This window comes from Crinia signifera, chromosome 11 (genome assembly GCF_055691185.1).
Source record: "Crinia signifera chromosome 11, ASM5569118v1, whole genome shotgun sequence".
Taxonomy (NCBI): domain Eukaryota; kingdom Metazoa; phylum Chordata; class Amphibia; order Anura; family Myobatrachidae; genus Crinia; species Crinia signifera.
In genome coordinates, this window is record NC_139227.1 from 16,967,226 (window position 1) to 16,990,337 (window position 23,112).

Here is a 23,112-nt window from a genome sequence, read left to right on the forward strand (position 1 = left end):
CAGGTCCCACAGCGCAGATATCCTCCTGGCTCCGTCTCCTGCAGTTCTAATGAACAAGTACACCACAAAATGGCTTCCCCCATACAGCAGACAGTTTTTTAGGAATGTTAGAGGTGGCGGCGATGTCAATATCGGGGGGGTCACATAAATGTTAGTTACACCACAGCCAACTGCACATCATTATGCTGCCTCACTGCACACCATTATGCTGCCCTACTGAGCACAGTTATACTGCCACACTGCGCACCATTACGCTGCCCCACTGCACACCATTTTGCTGCTGCACTGCACACCATTATGCTGCCCCACTGCACATCATTATGCTGCACTCTGTATATCAATGTATTATCAAAAACACATTTCACAAAAGTAACTGGAAAACTAACTTTATTTAACTAGAATTATGCAACTTTTCCCATATGTATTAACCTTTTTTTGTTGTTTCAGATGTCGCATGAGAGCAGAGACTTTTATTTGGCGTAGAAGAGGTCGGGAACCGGTGCAGACAAGGTCTACATGTTGCAGCTGTGGTATTTCAAAGATGTAAACTTCCTCCTGGAGAAACGTAAGGGGTCTCTAGTCGTGATGGCAGAGTCCGAAGAGGGAAGACAGGATTTGGAGGAGGACAATGGGGTAAGTTGATTTTAAAAAAGGTTTATTATCTGATGGCTTCCTTCCACCATGCCACAGCTCCCTCCCCATTGAAAAAGGCATTGTAGTTTTCCCAGACCTGTTTGGCCCTTGCAGTCAGCGAGGAAATCTGTACTAGCTCCAATGGCTGGTTCCGGTTTTCTGGTCCAACTGGGAACAAAGGCATTCTGCTGGTGGCCTTTCGTTGGAGCATATTGTGTAATATACAACATGCTGCTACTGCATAGTTAGTTTTGTCCAGCCTCATGTTGATGGGTCGATGGAAGATCCTGAATCAGTTGCTGAGAATGTCAAATGCATTCTCAGTAACCCAACAGGCCCTAGAAAGTCGATAGTTGAAAATGCGCCTGTCATGGTTCAGGACTCTTTATGGGAAGGGCTTCATTATGTGTTTGTGCAGTGCAAAGACCTCATCTGCCACAAACACAAATCCCAGGCCATTCTTTGTTTGCTCAACAGGTGGCAGATGATAGGAGTTAGTGGTGAGCCTATCATAGAAACGGGTATTCCTTAATTCCATCTGAGCATCAGCCATTTTTCCCAACATCCAGGAAAATAAACGGTACTTATGTATTATCTGGGCTGCCGATTTTTCGATTGTATGCCTTAACTTAAGGCATACAATCAGATGCGATGCAATATCGCATCGCATCGCATACGACCATATCGCATGCGATGCGAAGCGATGACCAGATTTTTCCATTGGATTCAATGTTAAAATGGACTGAGTCCATTTTAACATGGAATTCAATGGGAAAAAGGGGTCCTTTTTATACCCCTACTATCCAAGTGGGCATGGAGTTGGATATAAACCTGTGGCGAGCGTAGCGAGCCACCGAGCCCGAAGCGTGGCGAGCGTAGCGAGCCCCGGGAGGGGACGGTATTCTGTGTCCCCTCGCGGGGCTCGCTACGCTCGACACGCTTCGGGCTCGGTGGCTCGCTACGCTCGCCACAGGTTTATATCCAACTCCATGCCCACTTGGATAGTAGGGGTATGAAAAGGACCCCTTTTCCCATTGAATTCCATGTTAAAATGGACTCAGTCCATTTTAACATTGAATCCTATGGAAAAATCGGGTCCATCGCATCGCATCGCATGCGATATGGTCGGATGCGATGCGATGCGATGGACCCGATTTCAAAATCGGCAGCCCAGTTAGTACATAAGTACCAAATAAACTCATAGTTTGCGTTGACCACTGCCATGAGAAGTAGCTAAAGTAGCCTTTATGATTGAAATTGTCTGACCCACTGTTGGTGGGTTTGGTGATGCGCACATGTTTCCCATCTATGGCACCACCACCGTTTGGGAAATTCCAGTGACTGCCAAATTCGTCTGCTATAGCTTGCCATTCTTCCACCCTTGTAGGGAACTGTAAAAGAAACAGCAAATGTTTTAAAATTTAATAAACATGTTTTTTTCCCACCACAGTCACAAGACCTACTACAGATACCCGAAGACCTCAGCCATACCCCTGGCATACAAAACACATCAGTAGTGGAATCAAGATCTCCACAGCGACAGGGTGCCAGAAGGAAGCCACGGTAAACCAAATTTGTGGAAGACCCACTATTGGAGGCACGTTCACAACTGATCCAGAAACCGGATGAATTTGATGACTTTGAGTCATATGTTGTCAAAACCATGTGTAAACTTTCCGAGCAACAGTAGTAGAGTGCCAGTGCCTGGTGTCACAGGTTTTGCAAAAGACACTCACAGGACAAGTGACACCAGATTGGAACCTTCATGGGCCACAACCTAAAGCACCTGCTCCTCATGTCAACCTTACATATGCGTGCACCTTCTACATCTATTGATGGTCAGTGACCATCGAAAGATGTGGGTGTTCCCCCGCAGACTGCGAATGGATGTTTATGTAAAACATCCATTCGCAGCCAGTGTGAATGTGCCCACCTTGCGAATGGTTGGGCTGGCCTACCAGCATTTGCAAGACGGGGTTTGGTGGACTCACAAGGCTGCGAATTCGCAGCCTTGTGAATCAATCAGAATAACCCCTGTGTGCATTGCACCCATATCTGCGGGGCTACTCAATGTCATAGTAGCAGAATACTTGTAAAGAACCTTGATAAAAGCCTTGCAGGTTTCAGGGATGATGTGTCCCAAAACATGCGCAGAGATGCATGTCCCAAACCTGAGGTCTTCAAATGACTGCCCAATAGCCATGAGCATTCCTCAGCAGGGATAGGAACCCACCATCTGGTCTCCCACTTCTCAACATAGGGGGTCACCTGCAGCAACTCCTGGAAGGTGTCATCATCCATGCGCAGGAAGTTGTGGAAGTCATCTGGATTGTTGTCCCTGATATCAGCCAGGAGGGGCATGTAATGCTGGGTACACACCAGGACGACTAGGGCACGATTCTGTCAATTTAGATCCAATTCCGACCGGTTGTATGCAGATTGTATGTACTATCGTGTGTTTTTGACATTTATTTGATCCGATTCCGATCAAATGCGCGTTCACGCCGCTCGTTTGGTCGCATCTTTGGTCCTACGTGCTGCAGGTAGGATCTGTCAATCCCAGGCCGACCGACCGTCAATCGTATGCAGATCGTGAGTGTTTTTTGCCGCCTCCGTCGTCCGTCCGTCGGTGCGTCCGTCGTTTGATCCAGCCTATTTGAGTGGCATTTCCTAAACACTCCCCCGGCGCCATGTTTTTCCACATAGCAAACAGCGCTGGCGCAGCAGTTGGACTCTCCTTCTTGTCTCATCTCCCAGAACAACAACCTGGTATGTTTGCACTCCCAATGCTCTTCTATGCATGCCCACTGTTGCCACCAATGTATATAGTGTGTATAAAGCACTGGTTTGGCAACCGTGCACCCGACCATGTCACTGTTTTTTTTGGGTGGGCCCCATGTCTGTGTGTATACATATAACCAATGTCCACCATTGCAGTATTCCAAGCACTCCTCTCTGCTAGGCCCCATTCACCTGTGTGTGTGTGTGTTTGTGTATATATAGATATATATACATAAACCATTGTCCACCATTGCAGTATTCCAAGCACTCCTCTCTGCTAGGCCCCATTCACCTGTGTGTGTGTGTGTTTGTGTATATATAGATATATATACATAAACCATTGTCCACCATTGCAGTATTCCAAGCACTCCTCTCTGCTAGGCCCCATTCACCTGTGTGTGTGTGTTTGTGTATATATAGATATATATACATAAACCATTGTCCACCATTGCAGTATTCCAAGCACTCCTCTCTGCTAGGCCCCATTCACCTGTGTGTGTGTGTTTGTGTATATATAGATATATATACATAAACCATTGTCCACCATTGCAGTATTCCAAGCACTCCTCTCTGCTAGGCCCCATTCACCTGTGTGTGTGTGTTTGTGTATATATAGATATATATACATAAACCATTGTCCACCATTGCAGTATTCCAAGCACTCCTCTCTGCTAGGCCCCATTCACCTGTGTGTGTGTGTGTTTGTGTATATATAGATATATATACATAAACCATTGTCCACCATTGCAGTATTCCAAGCACTCCTCTCTGCTAGGCCCCATTCACCTGTGTGTGTGAATAGCAATCTGCACAATAAAATGTATAGTGGTTTTCATAAAAGTTTATTAACATTTTAAATACTTAAAACATAAGAACTAGGTAAACTGGTAACTATAACTATAAAAATTTAAATATGAAACAAAACATGGGTATAACTATAACAACTAAAATGGTTTTATCTTTTTACAGTCCCAATGTCCAACGCAAAGGAACAAGAGTTTTTGGAAGGGTTTATTGAAAAATATCGTACACACGAATGCCTGTGGAGAACCAAATCCAAGGAGTATTCAAACAAAATGAAAAGAAACCAAGCCTTGGAGGAGTTGGCACGCTACAGTCTTCCATTTCACCCAGAGGCCAATGTTGAATGGGTGAGGAAACGCATCCAGAATATGCGCACGGTGTTCTTAAAGGAACACAAGAAGATGGAGGCTGCAAAGAAGTCTGGTGCTGGAGTCGACGAGATGTATCAAACATCGCTCTGGTACTATGACCGGTTGACATTCACCCTCAGCCAGGAGTCGATGAGGACAGGAGTAGTCCTTATGGTCGAACAGGAAAACCAAGAAGTCGCGGCGCAGGAGGAGGAGGAGAATTCGCAGTCTGCATCGGTGAGTCTATTTTTTTGGCTATCTAATTGATTCCTCCTGCCAATCCACAGCGCCCTCCCCATTAAAGTAGGCCATGTACTCTTCCCTCACCTGTTTGGCTCGTGCACTCCCTGTGTAGCGTTGTGTTGGGGTTTGCAAGGAGGATATCTGCACTACCTCCTCTGGCAGTTCTTGGTCTTCTTGGAGTGCTGTGCCTGTAGCCCTTTGCTGTGTGGCTTTTCTGCGGAGCAAATTGTGCAGGACACAGCACGCCGTGACAACCCAGTCAATTTTGTCCACCCTCAGGTTAATGGCAGTGTGAAAAATGCGAAACCGGCTTGCCAGGATGCCAAAAGCATTTTCCACAACACGCCGTGCCCTGGATAGCCTGTAGTTAAAGATCCTTTTGTCATGGTTCAGGCCCCTTTGCGCATATGGCTTCATGACATGCTCGTGCAGGCCAAAAGCCTCGTCAGCCACAAAAACAAAGTTAAGCCCCTGTTTAGTTTCCTGGACAGACGGCAAGTGAAGGGTGTTCGCTATGAGCCTTTCGTAGAACTTTGTGTCCTTGAAAGTGCCACCATCCGATGCACGGCCATTCCTTCCTACATCCAGGAAGATAAACTCATAGTTGGCATTCACCACAGCCATTAGTACAATGCTAAAATAGCCCTTGTAATTAAAATAGTAGGAACCACTATTGATAGGCTGGGCTATGCGGACATGTTTGCCATCAATGGCTCCACCGCAATTTGGGAAGTTCCATCGCTGTTCAAACTCCTCTGCGATGACTTTCCATTCATTCACGCTGGTAGGGAACTGAAATTAGAAGTAAATAGAATTGATTAGTAAACATGTTCAATTTTTTTACAGCTTGGTGACTACCCACCTGCAACCCCAGACCTATCTGTCCTATCTGATAATGCATGCACATCTAACGAAGTTCCTACTCCGGCACGCACTCCGCCACCCACCCTGGAACCCACTCCACCACTCCCCCGTGCCAAAAAAATGCGTGGCAAAGGAAAAAAAGGAGAAGCAGCGGCACATGAAGAATTTATGATGCGGGCACATCAAGTCCTGCAAAGAAACCCGGACAAACATGACAACTACTTCACTTATGTGGCAGAGTGTGTTCGCAACATGGCTCCTGACCAGCAACTTACTTTTGAAAAGTTATGCATGGAGTTGGTGTATAATGGCAGTTTAGGGTATCTCAACAGTGGCACTAAAATAGTTGGCATTGGTAGTGCACCAGACACACCACTGTCATTAGAATCACCAGTGCCTACTCCGCCTGCCACCGTAGCAGGCCAGTCGAGCACAATTCCAACACATACCCAGTCAACACCTACACAACCTTCTCAACCCCCCCAGTACCGTCAATTCTACAGTTCTTTACTGATAGAAGATCCAGAGTGTCCTGTTTTTGAGGATCTGTCTTAAAAAATAGGCTACTTTATCATTTACCATCGACATGGTCTCAGCTGCAGGTATGTGATGGCCACTGCTCACATGGCGTATGGCGCACATCAATGGGGCCGGGACCATTGCATCTGCGCCATGCGCCATGTGGGCCGCAGCCTTTACATATCTGCAGCAGACATCCTCTGCCACACAAGGGCCACAGTGTGTATTTTTGTTTATTTATATGCTGCTACCTGTACCTGCATTACCAGAGGGAGAACAGGATTCTCCTCAATCTGGATAGCAAACTCCATTTATTGCCCTTTTGTCTTTACCAATAGTATGGGGTACTGTGCGGCAGACATGGTCTCGGCTGCAGGTATGTGATGGCCACTGCTCACATGGCGTATGGCGCACATCAATGGGGCGGGGGCCATTGCATCTGCGCCATGCGCCATGTGGGCCGCAGCCTTTACATATCTGCAGCAGACATCCTCTGCCACACAAGGGCCACAGTGTGTATTTTTGTTTATTTATATGCTGCTACCTGTACCTGCATTACCAGAGGGAGAACAGGATTCTCCTCAATCTGGATAGCAAACTCCATTTATTGCCCTTTTGTCTTTACCAATAGTATGGGGTACTGTGCGGCAGACATGGTCTCGGCTGCAGGTATGTGATGGCCACTGCTCACATGGCGTATGGCGCACATCAATGGGGCGGGGGCCATTGCATCTGCGCCATGCGCCATGTGGGCCGCAGCCTTTACATATCTGCAGCAGACATCCTCTGCCGCACAGTACCTTATCCCTACTGTTGTAAGGGCATGTTCCAGAAGTTACCAGAGTGTCTTTTGTCTTGGTTTTCTACATATATGCTGCTACCTGTACCTGCATTACCAGAGGGAGAACAGGATTCTCCTCAATCTGGATAGCAAACTCCATTTATTGCCCTTTTTTCTTTGCCAATAGTATGGGGTACTGTGCCGAAGACATGGTCTCAGCTGCAGGTATGTGATGGCCACTGCTCACATGGTGTATGGCGCACATCAATGGGGCGGGGGCCATTGCATCTGCGCCATGCGCCATGTGGGCCGCAGCCTTTACATATCTGCAGCAGACATCCTCTGCCACACAGTACCTTATCCCTACTGTTGTAAGTGCCTGTTCCAGAAGTTACCAGAGTGTGTTTTTTGTTTTTTTATATGCTGCTACCTGTACCTGCATTACCAGAGGGAGAACAGGATTCTCCTCAATCTGGATAGCAAACTCCATTTATTGCCCTTTTGTCTTTACCAATAGTATGGGGTACTGTGCGGCAGACATGGTCTCAGCTGCAGGTATGTGATGGCCACTGCTCACATGGCGTATGGCGCACATCAATGTGGCCGGGACCATTGCATCTGCGCCATGCGCCATGTGGGCCGCAGCCTTTACTTATCTGCGGCAGACATCCTCTGCCACACAGTAGCCCGTACTTATTGGGAAAGTTTAAACTGGGTCATACATACTTAAATCTTTATATATAGTGTGTGTTTTTGTACAATATCTTTTATATATGGTATTATAATATATTTTTGTTGACACAATCTATTTACTATTTTACATGTTTTAACCATGAAAGGCCTAAAAAACCTGTTTCTGTCCTAGGCCTAAATTATAAATAAAAATATTTTGTTTGCACAATAAAGTGTACAGTGTATATTTCATCCTTACCTTGCAATACTGGTACTGCAGCACCTTCACAATGGCTTTGCAGGTCTCCGGGATGATGAGGCCCAAAGCTTGCGGGGAGATGAGGGATCCAAACTTTAGGTCAGCAAGAGACCGTCCTGTCGCCAGAAACCTCAGGGTGACCACCAGCCGTTCCTCAGCAGGGATAGCCATGCGATACTTGGTATCCTGCTTCTCGATGTGGGGAGTCACCAGACGCAGCAATTCCTGGAATGTGGCATCATCCATCCTCAAGAAGTTACGGAAATCGTCTGGGTTATTCTCCCTGATGTCCCTGAGCAGTGGCATGTGCGAACGAGTCTGACGCTGAAGTAGCCACTGCTTTGTCCAGCATGATCTTTCTCTCCTGCGCTGGGCTCTCTGACGCCTGAGCTTCAAAACTGCATAATAGAGCAGGTACTGTTGCTGGTGACTACCCATCACTGCATTCTCCATAGTGCAGGGTTAAAAGACACTTTGTAATGGCAGGCAAAACAAAGTAATGTGTAAATAGCTATGTCCAGCGTTCAGCAGGTATAAACCAAGCCTCACTAGTAACAAAGCAGAAATACACTGGTTTAAAATGGCTGCTGCTATTCCTATCCCCCTCTGCTAGTCCTCCCCCTCTGCTAGTCCAGCCCCTTCATTCAAATTTCAAAGGCCCATCTGACGACGGTCGCATGTGTTCTTGCAAAAAAAACAAAAACCAGCGATCCGACCGTCTTAACGACCATCGCGGGCGCATCGGGATCGGATCTAGATCGTTCCGCAAAAAAACACAATTTTTGCTAATCGTTTGCTGGGGACTGCCTGGGAGCTCCCGGGAAGTCCAAGGGAAATCGTTCCATGGTCGTCTATCGGTCGTGAACGACGGTGGTCGTCCTGGTGTGTACCCCACATAAGACTGATTAGGCCTTTGAAGTAATCAGTCCTTCGTCCAGCAAGATCTCTCTCTCCTCCTTTGCTGGGCCTTCTCCCTGTCTCCCCTCACCTTGAGCACAGTGTAGCACATGAGATCCTGATAGCTAGCAGAATCCATCTCCACACACAGCAGTATAGAAACACTTGTAATGCAAGCAGAAAAAAGCAGTTCATGGTAGGTACAGATGGAGCCCCTCTCAGCCAGCCCGCCAGCTCACCATATGTGGTGGAGCTGGTGGATCCCACTGTACAGTACCTCATCGAGCAGACAGGCACAGGCAGGCAAACTTCAGTCCTGCAGCGGGGGTTTCAGTGTGCAGGCATCAGGGAGAGGGGGCTTCAGTGCAGGGCTTTCTTGATCCTTAAACAGAATGAGGCTCGCGAGGCTCATTCCTGGCGGATGGCAGAAGTGGCGCATGGCGATAGTCACACCAAGTCCCCGCTTACAAGAGTGGCTCCATCTGTAGCAATGTGGAACGATCAGCAGGTATAAACCAAACCTCTCTAGTCACAAAGCAAACAGGAGCGCAGGGAGATAAAATTGCTGCCTGTTTGTACTGTATATCCCCCAGATGGCCCAGTCCTCTATTTTAAAATTTCAAGATATTTTTGATAATCTTGTATGTTTTTGTTAGCATTCGATCATGCGATCCCACCCGCCATCTTATCTTAAGGGGCATGCGATAAATCTCATGATTGTATTCACAACACAAAGCAAAAAAATGCTGGGAAATCAAACCTGATATCGAACGAATGCAATTGCACAAGTGTATGGGCAGCATTAGATTTGGATAAGGTGTTATCAAACTGAAAACTAGATTGCAGTGTAAAAATAATGCAGCCATTATGTACCCTGTACAGGAACAAAATAACTCCCTGAAATCTAACTCTCTCTGCACATATCACATCTGCCTTTATTGGGAGATCTCCACTCCTCCAGGTACCCAGTCCAAGGCTGAGCAGCCACGGTGCTCATGGTTCGGCCAGGGGATCTTATGTAAAAAGTGTCCCCCGGCTGTGGCATGACACCACGGGCTGTTGGAGCCTGGTTCTGGTTTCAAAATACGGGGGAACCCCAGAATTTTTGTCCCCCATATTTTTGGAACCAGGACCAGTCCAAGAGTCCGGGGCTAGTTTCAGAAACATGGGGGACCCCTATGCTTTTTGTCCCCCATATTTTTGGAACCAGGTCCAGCTCAATGAGCCCGGGGCTGGTTATGCTCAGGAGGGGGACCCCACGCCATTTAAAAAAATAAATAGATCATTAAGCATTTTTTAAGACAGGACCATGCACAGATCTCGATGATCTGTACAGGGTTCTGGCCAATTCACCTGTCAGAACCTGGTCTGCATGTGTGGCGATTTTTAGACACATTTTCCCAAATTTGCATCTCATTAAATATGCGAATTGTATACTTTTCAATGGGAAAACATCTGGATGTGAGTTCCGGCACGACTAAAAATTGCACTCTCAGAATCGCGTTTTTTGCCGTTTTCGCATCTAATTAAATATGCGAATTCAGGAAAAAGTGCGATTTCGGCCGTCTTTTCCCTAAAATTTGCAAAGATCACATTTTTCGCATCTGATTAAATGTCACCTGAAGTTCTATAGATTTAGGGTTGTACACTTTTAACATGTTGGTGGTGAAGCATCAAATTCTTCAAACAGAACAGCTTCATTCTATACACTATCATTTTATACAATGTACAGTACTTGATACATTACAGTACTTGATACATTACAGCTCTAAATTGGTTGCTATGGGGGAGATTTAAACAAAAACTAATCTGGGATACTATTTCAGACCTGCAGGGTTGACCAGTGGCGTAAGTTTGGCCATGCAGCCCGGAGGCAAGACAAAAGTTGGTGCCCCCCCCCCCCCCCCCCCATAGCTAGAGAGAGGGGGGGAGAAAGAAAGAGAAAGAGAGAATGAATGAATGAATTATTGAGAAAGAGAGAAACAAGAGTGTAAGAGTGAAAGAAAGGATGTCGGGGAGAGAGAGGCTTTCATAGACTTACCCTCCAGTGCTGCAGCGTCTCCCACCCAGATTCCAGCTCTATTTCGCCAGCTTCAGTAGCAGTGAGGTGGTTTGTCTCCCGCCTGATTCCCGGCTCTTTGACACTGTTGGTTCCTAAGCCTCAGGCCGACTTCCACCGAACTGTCAGGCGGCAGGGAGGAGCGGCGAAGCAGCGGCGGTACTACACACAAGTCTACGGGAGAGGGGGCCGCCCACCCACACCACTGCGTACGGGGGATGGGGGTCGCCTGCGGGGTTAGGGGGGTCGCCCGACCGCGGCACCACACGCCGCACAAACCTATGGGGGAGGGGGCCGCCCACACCTCTGCACACACGGGAACAGGGGAGGGTGGGCTCCCGCACACAACACTGCGCACCGCACAAGGCTACGGGGGAGGGGGGCCGCCCGCACCTCTTCACACAAGGGTACCGGGGAGGGGCACACACAGCGCCCGCACTGCGCTGCATAACATCGGCATAGGCAGCGGCACTAATGAGCGGAACATCGGAGGCAATGGAGTCAGTGCCCCCTTTAAGCCTGGCGCCCGGCGGCAGATGACTCCATTGCCTCCGGGAGTTCCGCCACTGGGGTTGACTATAAGCAAAATCTTTAACTTCTAACATTTCAGCAGTTAAGCAAAGTTTGTTTTCCGAGATTAAAGATTTTTCTTTGCAATGCACAGTTAGATTGCAATGTAATATATAATAGCAAAATTGCTTAGGAAAATCATTGTTATACAAACGGAAATTACTATGATTTAAAAGGTTGTAAATTAAACCATACATTTGCAGAGGATCAATGAATGCACTTTATTAGATGCATAAATCACATTTTAATTATAGATACAATAAGAAAATGGACTCATCTTTTCTGTTTCCCTCAAATTGATCAGCGTACCTGCAGAGAACCGGCTTTAACTGCTCATTATCAACCAATTAATATGCAGGTTTAAATGTGACAACTATTTCAGCTGCCCATAAAAGACAGATTTTATTGAAGTATTAATAGACAGAGAATAGCTGACTTCCATCGCACTAAATGAGGTCAGCTGAAAAAAGCCTTTCTCTTACTAACTCCATAGCAAATCTAAAATAACCTTAGCTGTTGCTGTAATTTAAGGCAAACTATTCCCGAAATAAAAGAGATAATTTAATTAAACTCAACTGGAGCGTAAATCCTGCTCTCTCGTGACAAAACAAGCTTTTTTTATTCCCATCGCCCCCAAAACTACTTGAAAATTATTATTGGTACTTGTGTATTTTGGCGGCGCCCATCGCATCGTATACCATAACGCATGCGATGGTATGCGATGCGACGCGATGTCGTTGGTTAGTGTACGATGGCATACAATTTTGAAATTGTATGCCATTGTACATGGCATACAATGCCATACGATGCGATTAAACATTGTATAAGCACCCTAATGGGTGCATACAATGTTAAATGCACCCCCACGCCCCCCCACTATAAACGTGAACCCGAAGCGTGGCGAGCGCAGCGAGTCTGCGAAGGGCGGCGGTACCCGTCCTACGACCTTTTCATACCCCCACTATCCACGTCGGCATGGAGTTGAGAATAGAATAGTGTGGCGAGCGCAGCGAGCCACCGAGCCCGAAGCGTGGCGAGCGCACACGGATACCTGTGAAGCCCGCGAAGGGACGCGTTTACCTGTGAAGGTATCCGCGTCCGCTCGCCACGCTTCGGGCTCGGTGGCTCGCTGCGCTCGCCACACTAATCTATTCTCAACTCCATGCCGACGTGGATAGTGGGGGTATGAAAAGGTCGTAGGACGCGTACCGCGTGGGGGTGCATTTAACATTGTAAGCACCCATTAGGGTGCTCAAAAGCACCCTTTAGGGTGCTTATACAATTTTTAATCGTATAGGGGGTCAAAATCGCGTCGCATCGCATGGCATCGGGTACATGGCATGCGATGCGATACGATACGTTCATCGTACGATGTACATCGGGGGCACCGATATAATACACAAGTACCTTATTTTTTTTTTTAATCTTGAAGATTAAGCCCACTAGATGTGCAAACGCCAATCTTTGGAGATGCTGTTGTTAATCATCGAGTATGCGTAAGCCATTTGGCTCAACAGATTTTTTATTTATACTGTAAAATACAAATTTCTGAGTCCATCCTGCATGGTTATAAGAGAAACTTATGCTGGGTACACACCAAAACAATTTGGGCACAATCCCATCAATCTGGATCCAATTCAGACCGATTGGATGCAGATTGGGTCAAAATCGTTTGGTCGGATCCGAATTGGATCCGATTCCGATCCTACCTGCTGCAGGTAGGATCTGTATAAGATCCATTCATCTGAATACAGATTGGATTGGATCGTTTGTAAATCGTATGCAAATCATATGTAAATTGTATGCAAATTGGATCACACGATTTGCATACAATCCAAATCGTTTTGGTGTGTACCCAGCATTAGCAAGATTTTGGGGGAGATTCATTAAGCCCTCTAAACAGGGGAGAAGTGGGCAAGTAAAGAAGTTGCAAATAGCAACCAATCAGCTTTTGCTTAAGCTTTTACCCCTATGTGAGCACCGAAAGTCGTCTAAAATAGCATCTCGCTGTATTACCAATCGGAGGACAACAGCAGAAAGATTCCATGCTCGTTTTCTCACTGTAACAGTGAACATTGCCTATTTTTGAAGATTTATGGTGAATACTACTTTTTTGTTTATTTATTAATTAACACATGGAAGAGCACATGCAAATGGAATTCTCCATTCAATACAGAGGTAAAACTCTGGGAGGCAATGGAGTCATCTGCCGCTGGGCTCCTGCTTCCAATGGGGCACCTCTTCTCCCCTTTAAGTTTGAATCAGTTAATTGAAAGCCGTTGATATCACTTCTTTTGCAGACTCCCCATCCTAACATCATTTTTGCAAGTGTCAAACCCTGTATTAGAACCTTCAGCCTGTCTTACTGGAGACGGACACCTTACTGATTGAGCTATTTGGGAATCACTAATATTTATCTTGCCTCCGGGCAACTGGGACAAATTTACGCCACTGATTCAATGGGTTTCTTTAAAAGCTTTTAAATTAATTGTTTACGATTATTTATTTTAAACAACAATGGGGCAGATGTATTAAGCCTTAACAAGAGATAAATGCAAGGGTGATAAGGAGAGATAAACATCCAGCCAATCAGCTCCTTACTGCCATGTTACAGGCTGTGTTTGAAAAAGTCAGTAAGGAGCTGATTGGCTGGATGTTTATCTCTCCTTATCACCCTTGCATTTATCTCTTGTTAAGGCTTAATACATCTGCCCCATTGGTCCTGTTAATCCACATCATGATAATCAACATTTCTGCAGATTCATACACCCAAATTGAAATAATTGTAGTATACTAATAAAAAGATACTGATGTGAGCTTGTTATCATAGCATAACCAATAAAGAGAAATGTCACTCTCAGTGTTTTTTTTTTAAATCAATGTTACGTATGCTACAATGTACAATAATGCTTGAATTTGGACTTGTGCCTGAAATTGGCTGCTTAAAAGCACAAATACTGTCCAAAAATGCACGTTTTTGTTTTTTTCGGCACATAAATTGTGAAGGATTGACTCTCCATAGCAACGTCTGTCACCTGGCAACAACCTATAGACTGTAGGAACTGTACACTAGGTGATTCAGCTTGCTAAATCGTGTCAGTTCCATTTCTGTGTTTTAAGCATGCAATTACAGGAATTATATCAGTATATTGTAATATAACACATAATTATTCCTAAAATACGTTTAAGTGGACTTTCCCTTGAAATAATGGGATCATGTTCATATGGTACTATTAAATGTAATCTTGGTATTCCTTTAGATTAGCAGAAATGCCTTTATTCTCTACCAAACATATACACCATACCTCCCAACTTCTGTAGCAGCTAAAGATGGACATTGGGCCGACAAGGGGCGTGGTGCATGTAAATGAGGGGCGTGGCCCACACACATGATATTGTCGGGCCACGCCCCCATTTTCTGTCCTTTGCTCCCTTCAGGCTGGGCTGCCCCCCCCCCCCTCCCCCCCTGCAAAAAATTAGACTGTTTGGAGAAATGAATACACTGATTTCATTAGATTATTTTAAGAATCCTACAGTCTCAGGTTAAACCGGACAAGATCCAGCATAGACGATGTAGACTTTCTGTACTTTTTAATTACTGCAGAAATTAGAGGTGGAGGTAACTTTTTGGTGGCTGTAAAAATCTAACAAAGCGCGTATACAGGAATATGTTAGCTGGAGCTCTATTTGAAATTCTGTCTAAATGTGATGAAAGTATTTTCTGTCTCTCGATAGAAAATGGAATGGATTTTATTACTGCATGGCAGAGACTTGTAATGTTGTGACTGTTATTGCACAGCTATATTCAGGAGCAAGATTTTTCTCCTTTTAATGTGGTTACACTTATTGCAGTTTAGCTAAAGAAATGCATTTTTTCATTTCTATTATTTTGATCTTGTTGTAATAGTTGCATTAGTGCATGCTAACAACAATCGTAAAGGCATTATATATATATATATATATATATATATATATACATACAGAAAGTTATAAACAATATATTGACGTCAAGGTAGTGTTACAATGGGATGTATATATTTCCTATGGCACACATATTCCCTTACATTATAAATATTATCCAATTAAACATGCCACTTTGTCAGGGTGTCATTAAATTGGAAATAATAAGCCCTCTTTTCTCATACCTATTTCCACTCTCGCAACTGGGTGAAATTGATAACCTTACACAGGGCTGCCGCTAGGAATTTTGGGGCCCAGGACCAATTTTTAGTCTGCCCCCCCTTCACTTACTGCTCGGCACCCCCCTCACCTACCGCCTGGCTCCGGGTCCTAACCTCCTTCTGCTGTGCTGCCTCCTGCTCAGTGCACTATGGCTGAATGAAGCCCTGCTCCCAGAGTTTAGTGTTCTTTGCCTCCGGATGCTGGCAGCCAATTAAAATGTGGCACGGCTGATGAGCCAATCAGAGCTCATGTACTGTTAGCCAATCAGAGTGGCTGCCGGCAGTACGCAAGCTCTGATTGGCTGCCTGCATCTAGAGGTGAAGAAGCCTCCGGTACTCTGAAGGGTTGCGTTCATAGGCAGTACAGTGGAAGCACTGTTTGTGTGTCTGTGTGTGTGTGTGGGGGGGGGGTAGGCCTTGGACGGCTGTATCCACAGCACCCCCCTACCTGTGGTCCTGACCTTACATGGGTGTACAAGATCCTTCTAATCCTGGTAGAAGGGTGTGAAGAATCATAGACATTAGGGAGAGAATATAAATATCGAGACTTCTATACATCTTTAGGAAGTTAATGCTAAGTCAAGTATAGAGGTGGTGTCAGGTCTTTATGTTAAAGTTGTGTGAATTTAGAGAAAGTGCTGAGGTGAGCCTGTGTGGTTATTAGAATGCATTGTTGTACTGTATATCCTAAACAGGATGACATGAGAGCTGGAATTCCGATGAACATTTAATTGGTCCAGTCTGCTGTAAGGGACCATTTTAAAGCTAATTAGTTAAGCTATTTGGTGGACATCTTCTCTGCCAGTCACAAAGAAAGTACCCAGTAAGGGGTGAGCGGGCCACATGTGTATTGAGATGCTCATGAAGTAAATATAATATTTCCATAATCATGAAGATTAAATTATCCATAGAGGCATATCTGGTCTAATTGAAGCTTTGGTACATGTTGCATATCTCTAAGAAACTTTTTTTTCAAGATCTCAAGCATCTAGGCCAGTTCCACCTCAGAAGCATCCAGGCCGGTTCCACCTCAGAAGCATCTAGGCCAGTTCCACCTCAGAAGCATCTAGGCCAGTTCCACCTCACATCTATTTCACTTCCTCAGAAGGGCCTCTGTGTCCAAAATGCATTAAGTGTTTGGTATGCAATGCTTCAGGATTCCCTTGCTGGTCTACCCATACCAACGATCTTCATTGCCTTGTGGAGGACCAATTACCGGTGTTTGATCCTTTACTACCTGGAGGAAGATTGGCAACATCGTGGTAGCAGCTTTGCCCGGGGATCATTAGTTATGCGTTTTATTCGTCTATTCTTGTGAGTTTTTTATATGCACATTAGAGCACCCATCTGTTTTAAAATATTACACGATTATGTTTTTTTGCCGAAATTGTAGAAAGTAATATGGACACAGTGTATTCTGGATCATCATATCGCAGGGGAAGGTTTGCCCATTTATGTGAATTTACACATTAGTACTGTATATGTACAGATAAAATAAAATTAATATTAAACTACTATATGGTGGATCAGTACACTAGATACTGTATACTAAATAGTTTTCTCCATGGAGATGATTAATATATGTGATAGGCACAATATGATAGTCACAATACCGCTTAAAAATGATGGGATCAACTTCCACAATGAATCAACGGCCGAGATGTATTGTTACAGCTAACTGATAATCACTTAAAATGAAGCTACTGGCAACAATGTTAACTCCTCATTAATGTTATCGGAGGGATCTTTACCACCAGGGATAAAGCAATGTACAATTCACTGCTGACAGACTGCACGTAAATCACCTGTTGGCAGCACACCGGAGAGGGGGCAGGATTCTGTCTGGATGTTTAGTGAGTGCTCACTTGCAGAATGAGTTAGCTGTGATGAGTGAGCTCCAGTCAGTGGCGTAACTAGAGCACTGGGGGTCTGCGGCCGCTATTGTTATGCAACCCCTCCACCCCCTCCCTCCACTCCCCTCACCTGGGATGCTGCCCGTACCTGGGCAGCATGAAGCAAAAGCACTGCAGTGTCTGGGAACTAGTGCTGAGAGAGTACACTGTGGACAGAGACAGCGGTGGCTGAGGACGCTGATTGCCTGAGAGAGAGCGTACTCTCAGCCAATCAGCAGCCTATATTTTTGAATTTCTAAATTCTGCCGCCGCGGTCCGTCCGCAGTGTCCACTCTCAGCGCTTCAGTTCCCGGACACTGCGGACGCCACACCAGGTCCCCCAGCACCCTTGAGTTCCCACCGACGGTGCACCCACAGCGCCGGCCCTTCATGATGCACAGGTACGACCTCGCCTTCCCCTGCCTACCTGCCTATAGCTGTATCAGCAATGGGGGGGCACTGAAATTTTCTGAAATTTTCCGAAATTATGCAACTGGCTCCAGTGAGAGCAGGTATGGCTGCTGTGCTGCAGGTATGCTGGAGATCTGGTCTTTAGCAGATAACAGCCTTTCTCAGGCTGGCAATAAATGTTTGAATATAAGCAGGTAGGTCTAGGTTTAGAAACACAGCCCTGGTGCGTTTCACTCTTTAATGGGAGCTCCATGTTACAGGACCAGTCCTACCTTCTCATATCCCAACATTTATTACCAGGCTGAGAAAGGCTGTCATCAGCTAAAGGGGAATAGAAAGAAGTGTTGATTGCGCTAGGAAATTTAAATAAAACCCCCCCCCCACAAATTATAAAAATTATTAAAAATTACTTGAGGTGGTCAGGTGTATGGAAAAGAAAAACAAATTGAATTCTAATAATAATAAAACATGAAAACTAAAATTTCCAAAATGCCAGGGTACGAAGGGCCTCACGGGCAGTATTGTGCGTGGATCCGTGAAGTAAGACAAATTATTGTAATCCACCCTTTTTGAAAAAGGGACTCAGGAAGTAGTGTTGTGCAGAAATCCTCATTCACTGATCCTTAGCTAAAGACCAGACCTCCGGATTACCTGCGGAATCATGGCCATGCCAGCCCTTACTCGCTAAACACAGCTAGCCCACACCGCAAGTGAGCACCCGCTAAACATTTGGACAGAATTCTGCACCCTCTCCGGTGTGCTGCCAGAAATGAAATTCGATCACAGCAGGATCATGGATCGAGGTAGTATTGTATCCAGAATGTACAGCCCATCAGTGGAGAATTGGACATTGCTTTGTCCCCGGTTGTAAGGATTCCTCCAATAAAATTAAGGAGGAGGTAACATTGTTGCCAGCAGCATAATTTTAAGTGATTATCATTCAGATGTAATAATACAGCTCAGCAGTTGAATCAGTGGCGTATTTTTAATGGGTGCACACTGCACCCATTTCTTAATACGCACCTTCCGAAGTCAGTTCCACTGCTGGAACCACCGGAAAAATGGTGTGGCAGACATTTTTTCAGAGGTCTGCACATGTGCAATAGAGTCTGAGTGCTCTAGTGCTCAGTCTCTATTGCGCTGGGCAGCTGGGACGCTGAATTGCTGGGAAGCTCTGGTGCCCCAGCCAGAAGAGACAATGGGGCTAAATTTGCAGCCTTGCAGGTAGTAGTAGTAGCAATAGCAGTTAGTTTATTTATAAGGCATCACAAAGTGTCCGCAGCGCCTTACATAGCAAACATAAAAACAAATAACAAGGGCCCTTATTCTGATCGGTGCGGCCGGAGCCGCATATGCGGCTCCGACCGCACCAGACGAATCCCCGCCTTCCATACGGATCGCCACGGCCGTCCGTACGCGGCCATGTGGCGATCCGCATGATTGTGGACGGGGATACGCCTCCTCCATGGTGGGAGCAGCCCCTGCATTCGATGGTCGCCGAACATCGAATGCAGGGCCGCACGCTCCACCAGGTCCCGCAACACAAGACCACACGGACACTTGTCCGTGTGAAATCTTGTATGGGGGCGGGCAGCTGACATCCGGCGATGTCAGATGCCCGCCCTGTACCCACGCGTCATAGCCTCATTAGCATGCGTACGCCCCGCGTTTGCATGGGAACGCCCATGAAACGCGGGGCGTATGCATATGCAAATGAGGCTTCGTAGCCCCTCACGCCCCTATCCACCCCCTTTGCGTCGGACAAAATACGTGTACGGCGATTTCGGCTGCACATGCGCAGAGTGGCCTCTGCACATGCGCAGACCGAAAACATCGGCGGAACGGCCGCATGCGGCCGTTACCGCTTCAACCAGAATAAGGGCCCTGGTAACGTACAGGGTGTGATGATAAAATAAAGCATAAATAGGGGTATAGCTGGTAGAACTAAAATCAGCATCAATTCTGAAGTAGGTGTAGAAATTGTGTAGAAGACTGAAGATGAAGTAGAGGAAGGGAAGAACAGGGCAGGAGCGTTGGTGAGGTAAAGAGGTAGGGTAAGTACGTGAGGAACGAGGGCCCTACTCATAAGAGTTAACAGACTACAATGATGTGGGCGGACGAACAAAAAACAAAAAGAATAGTAGGAACGGATGGAGGGGTAGGGTAAGCAGGATAGGAGGAGCGAAAGAGGTTAGGAGGAGGAGGGATAGGCTAGTCGGAAGAAGTGGGTTTTGAGATCAATCAGAATGACCTCCATAGTTACACTTTACTATTGGAATTAGGGATAAAACAAATTTGGTAGTCACAGAAAGCCAAAATGGTAAAATGGGCCTGCTCCCAAGCTTACAATCTATTTGTCAAGTATGCTTGTACTGGGGAAATAACATTTGCAGCCTGCAAAATACATAGGATTTGGGGAAATACTTTTTATGCCACCCCAATAATCCAGCTTTCATTTGTATAAGAAGTATAGAATTGATGTTCCAGAGTGGGCCAGTCAGTGTCCAGACCTGGCCTTGATAACCTACAGTTCTGCAAGTACCAGCATGTTTAACTACAGTAGCTGAATGGCATGATGATATGCTGGGACTAGTTTCTCAACAGCCGGAGAGCCACGAGTTGGTCAGGCTTGGCCCAGACCATATACAGCAATTAACAACTACAGTGCTAAGGACAAGTAGGACTCTTTTTAAACATGTTCATCAAAAATGCTGAGGATTTATCACACTCAAATGACATGCTTCTAGCTGTTTTTAGCATGTTTTATTTAAACTAAAACACGTCAGTAATTGCAAAATTAGAACCAAATCCAGAATCCAGATTTTATATAGATACAAAACCAAAACACAGTCTTTGGTGCACATCTATGCTTACCCAGCGCCCTCCTGTAATTACTACCAATTGGGAGCATGGCAGCACATTAATCACCTTCTTATATTGAAATATAGTGATGTCATTCGGTTGCTGAAATTATATTATGTCCCAATCTTTTAAAGACATAGGTTCACCATCCACATCTCAACTCAGTGGCAAACGCAGGATTTTCAGAAGGGGGTTTCCAGAGGGGCGGAGTAAAGCACGGAGATGGACACTTAGGTGACCCAGTATATGCCGGGTCAGTTAAATTATTATAGATAGACCAAATTTATAAAAATAATAATAATAATTATACACACACACACACACACACATATATTATATAAAAGCAGTGTAGACCCCTGGGCATAGCAATGTATTGGGGCCCCTACCGATCCTCCAGCGGTAGGGGTGGGGGAAGCTTTGATGTCCCGCGGGTGGTAGGGGGTATTAAATCAACCGCTCAGCATGAAGGGCCTGGATCAGTAATTTCCACTAATTACCCCTTTACTGCACAGATGGTGGGAGATTGGGTGGGAGAAGGGGCATTGGGCTGAATGAAGGGGCCCTGATACTGTACATAACTTCCAGGGTGGTAGTGGGCTTATTATTCATAATTTTCTGGTCGGAGGATAGCTTGCTTGACTGCAGATATCTCCAGTTCCCAGAAATAGATTTCTTATATTTTAATGGAAATAAAACTAGAGAATCCCACCTACCAAATGATATTGGGGACTAGGGGATCAGAGTTCAGGAGGCAGAGCAATCCGCCAACAAGAATATAAAACTACATACCAGGTGTGTAGAGCTGGAGCAGTAACCAGCTGCTGGAAGGCTGATATCTCGGTTCTGGGAACAGTAGAGACAAGCTACTAGTGTCCATCAAAGGGGGAGAGTCCCAGCTTTTGGAATATACCCTCATCAAAACTCCAAGTCAGACAGAACCTGAAATATCTGACTGGGAATAGCAATTAACAGGCTTGGATGGGGACCACTGCTTTGAAGTCAGTTATCTCCGGTTCCCAAGGGCCGATTTTCAAAATTCTTGTACCCATGGAAAGAGGGGACCCTCAGCTTTCAGCCTAGGGTCCTTACACTCCTGGGGGGGTTTCTGGGTACTCAGAAACCCCCCCTGCGTGCGCTACTGCAACTGGTGGAAACACTTTAGAGAATGTTAGAACAGGATTGTAGAGAAAGAAAGAGGAAGAGAAGAGTGGCAAGATGACTAGGGTGACAGAAGGGACAAAAAAATAAAAATGGAGGGGCGTGGCCTGACTGCTGAACGGAGAGGTCGCAGGTCCGTGGAGCTCCCTGTACACGAAGCTTCCGACAGCCTTTTGGAGCCTCCCTGCCCACCGCTAAACCCCCAGACTGCCTCTCTTACCTCCCGCCACCCCGTGTAGCGTTGCTGCGGAGCCGGGGGACAATCCGGGAGTCCCCGCGGGTTGCGGCCTACGCACAGGGGTGCAGCCGGGGCCTCAATTTTCAAGCCGCTCGCGGCTCTGGTGCCGCGGCTGAAGAAGCGGCGATCGCCAGACAGAAAAAGCTGGGCATTAGGGGAGGCTCCCCCCGCTGGCGGCGGAGCCCCGTTGGTGCCTGGCAGTGACACCTGGAGAGTCGCAGGGGACTCCTGCATGCCGGGACTCTCTACAGGGGAGACGCAGCGGGAGACGCAGCCATCTTAAGGAGGCGAGATCAGCAGCCTTCCACGATCTGGCTCTATCCCTCACCTGCCTGCCCAGTCAAGACGCCTACATAAGGACACAGTAAGTGGACTGGGGTATTCTACTACAATCCACCTGCCTGTCGAGCCTACAACACTAGACAGAATTGAAGTTTATTAACTCCTACCTGGGACACTAATATAAATACAGCTTGGAAGGGGCATTTACCCTCAGCACTCCCTGCTCCCCTAGGGGTAGATGCTCTCCTGGCTCCCCCTTTCTGACATGATGACCTAGGGGTTTGCAGACTTTGCAGGACACCTCTGGTGCTAATACTGGTGGGTGCTCTCTTGCAGGAGCCCTGCGGAAACTGGACATCTCTCTCCTTATTGCTTCAACTTTGGTCCTACAGCGCCATCTTGTGGCAAACATTGGCTTAACACCCAATTCTCTTATTTAATTACTATACTCACTGGAGTTTTCCACTTTCCCATCTCCCCTCTCAAGAATGCCATAACGCAAGCTTTCCCACAGCACCTCTCAATAGAGATGCATGATTGACCGCCAACCCATGGGGACCACTGACTAGAGAAAGACCTACGCAGATGACCACTTGACCTATATGTAAAGTCTTCTCAGCGAAACAGCCACTCCAAGCGACCAGGCAGGCCACTAT

General features: G+C 46.2%; 1 protein-coding gene across 1 annotated transcript; it reads left to right on the forward strand.

Annotated features, from left to right (window-relative positions):
• The first annotated feature begins 516 nt into the window (after positions 1 to 516).
• Positions 517 to 22,896, forward strand: LOC146045029 (uncharacterized). Its single transcript, XM_083163728.1, has 4 exons — positions 517 to 633; positions 4,608 to 4,805; positions 5,658 to 6,165; positions 22,793 to 22,896. Exons 1-4 carry the CDS (start codon positions 517 to 519, stop codon positions 22,894 to 22,896), a joined length of 927 nt encoding a protein of 308 aa, XP_083019854.1.
• The last annotated feature ends 216 nt before the right edge of the window (positions 22,897 to 23,112 follow it).

Excerpts from the sequence above, each read along its gene's own strand:
- LOC146045029 (XM_083163728.1), top strand. The coding sequence starts at position 517 with ATGTTGCAGCTGTGGTATTTCAAAGATGTAAACTTCCTCCTGGAGAAA. Across the intron at positions 634-4,607 it reads ATTTGGAGGAGGACAATGGG|GAACACAAGAAGATGGAGGC; the intron begins GTAAGTTGATTT and ends GTGTTCTTAAAG. Across the intron at positions 6,166-22,792 it reads TTCTCAACCCCCCCAGTACC|GAGCCCTGCGGAAACTGGAC; the intron begins GTCAATTCTACA and ends GCTCTCTTGCAG.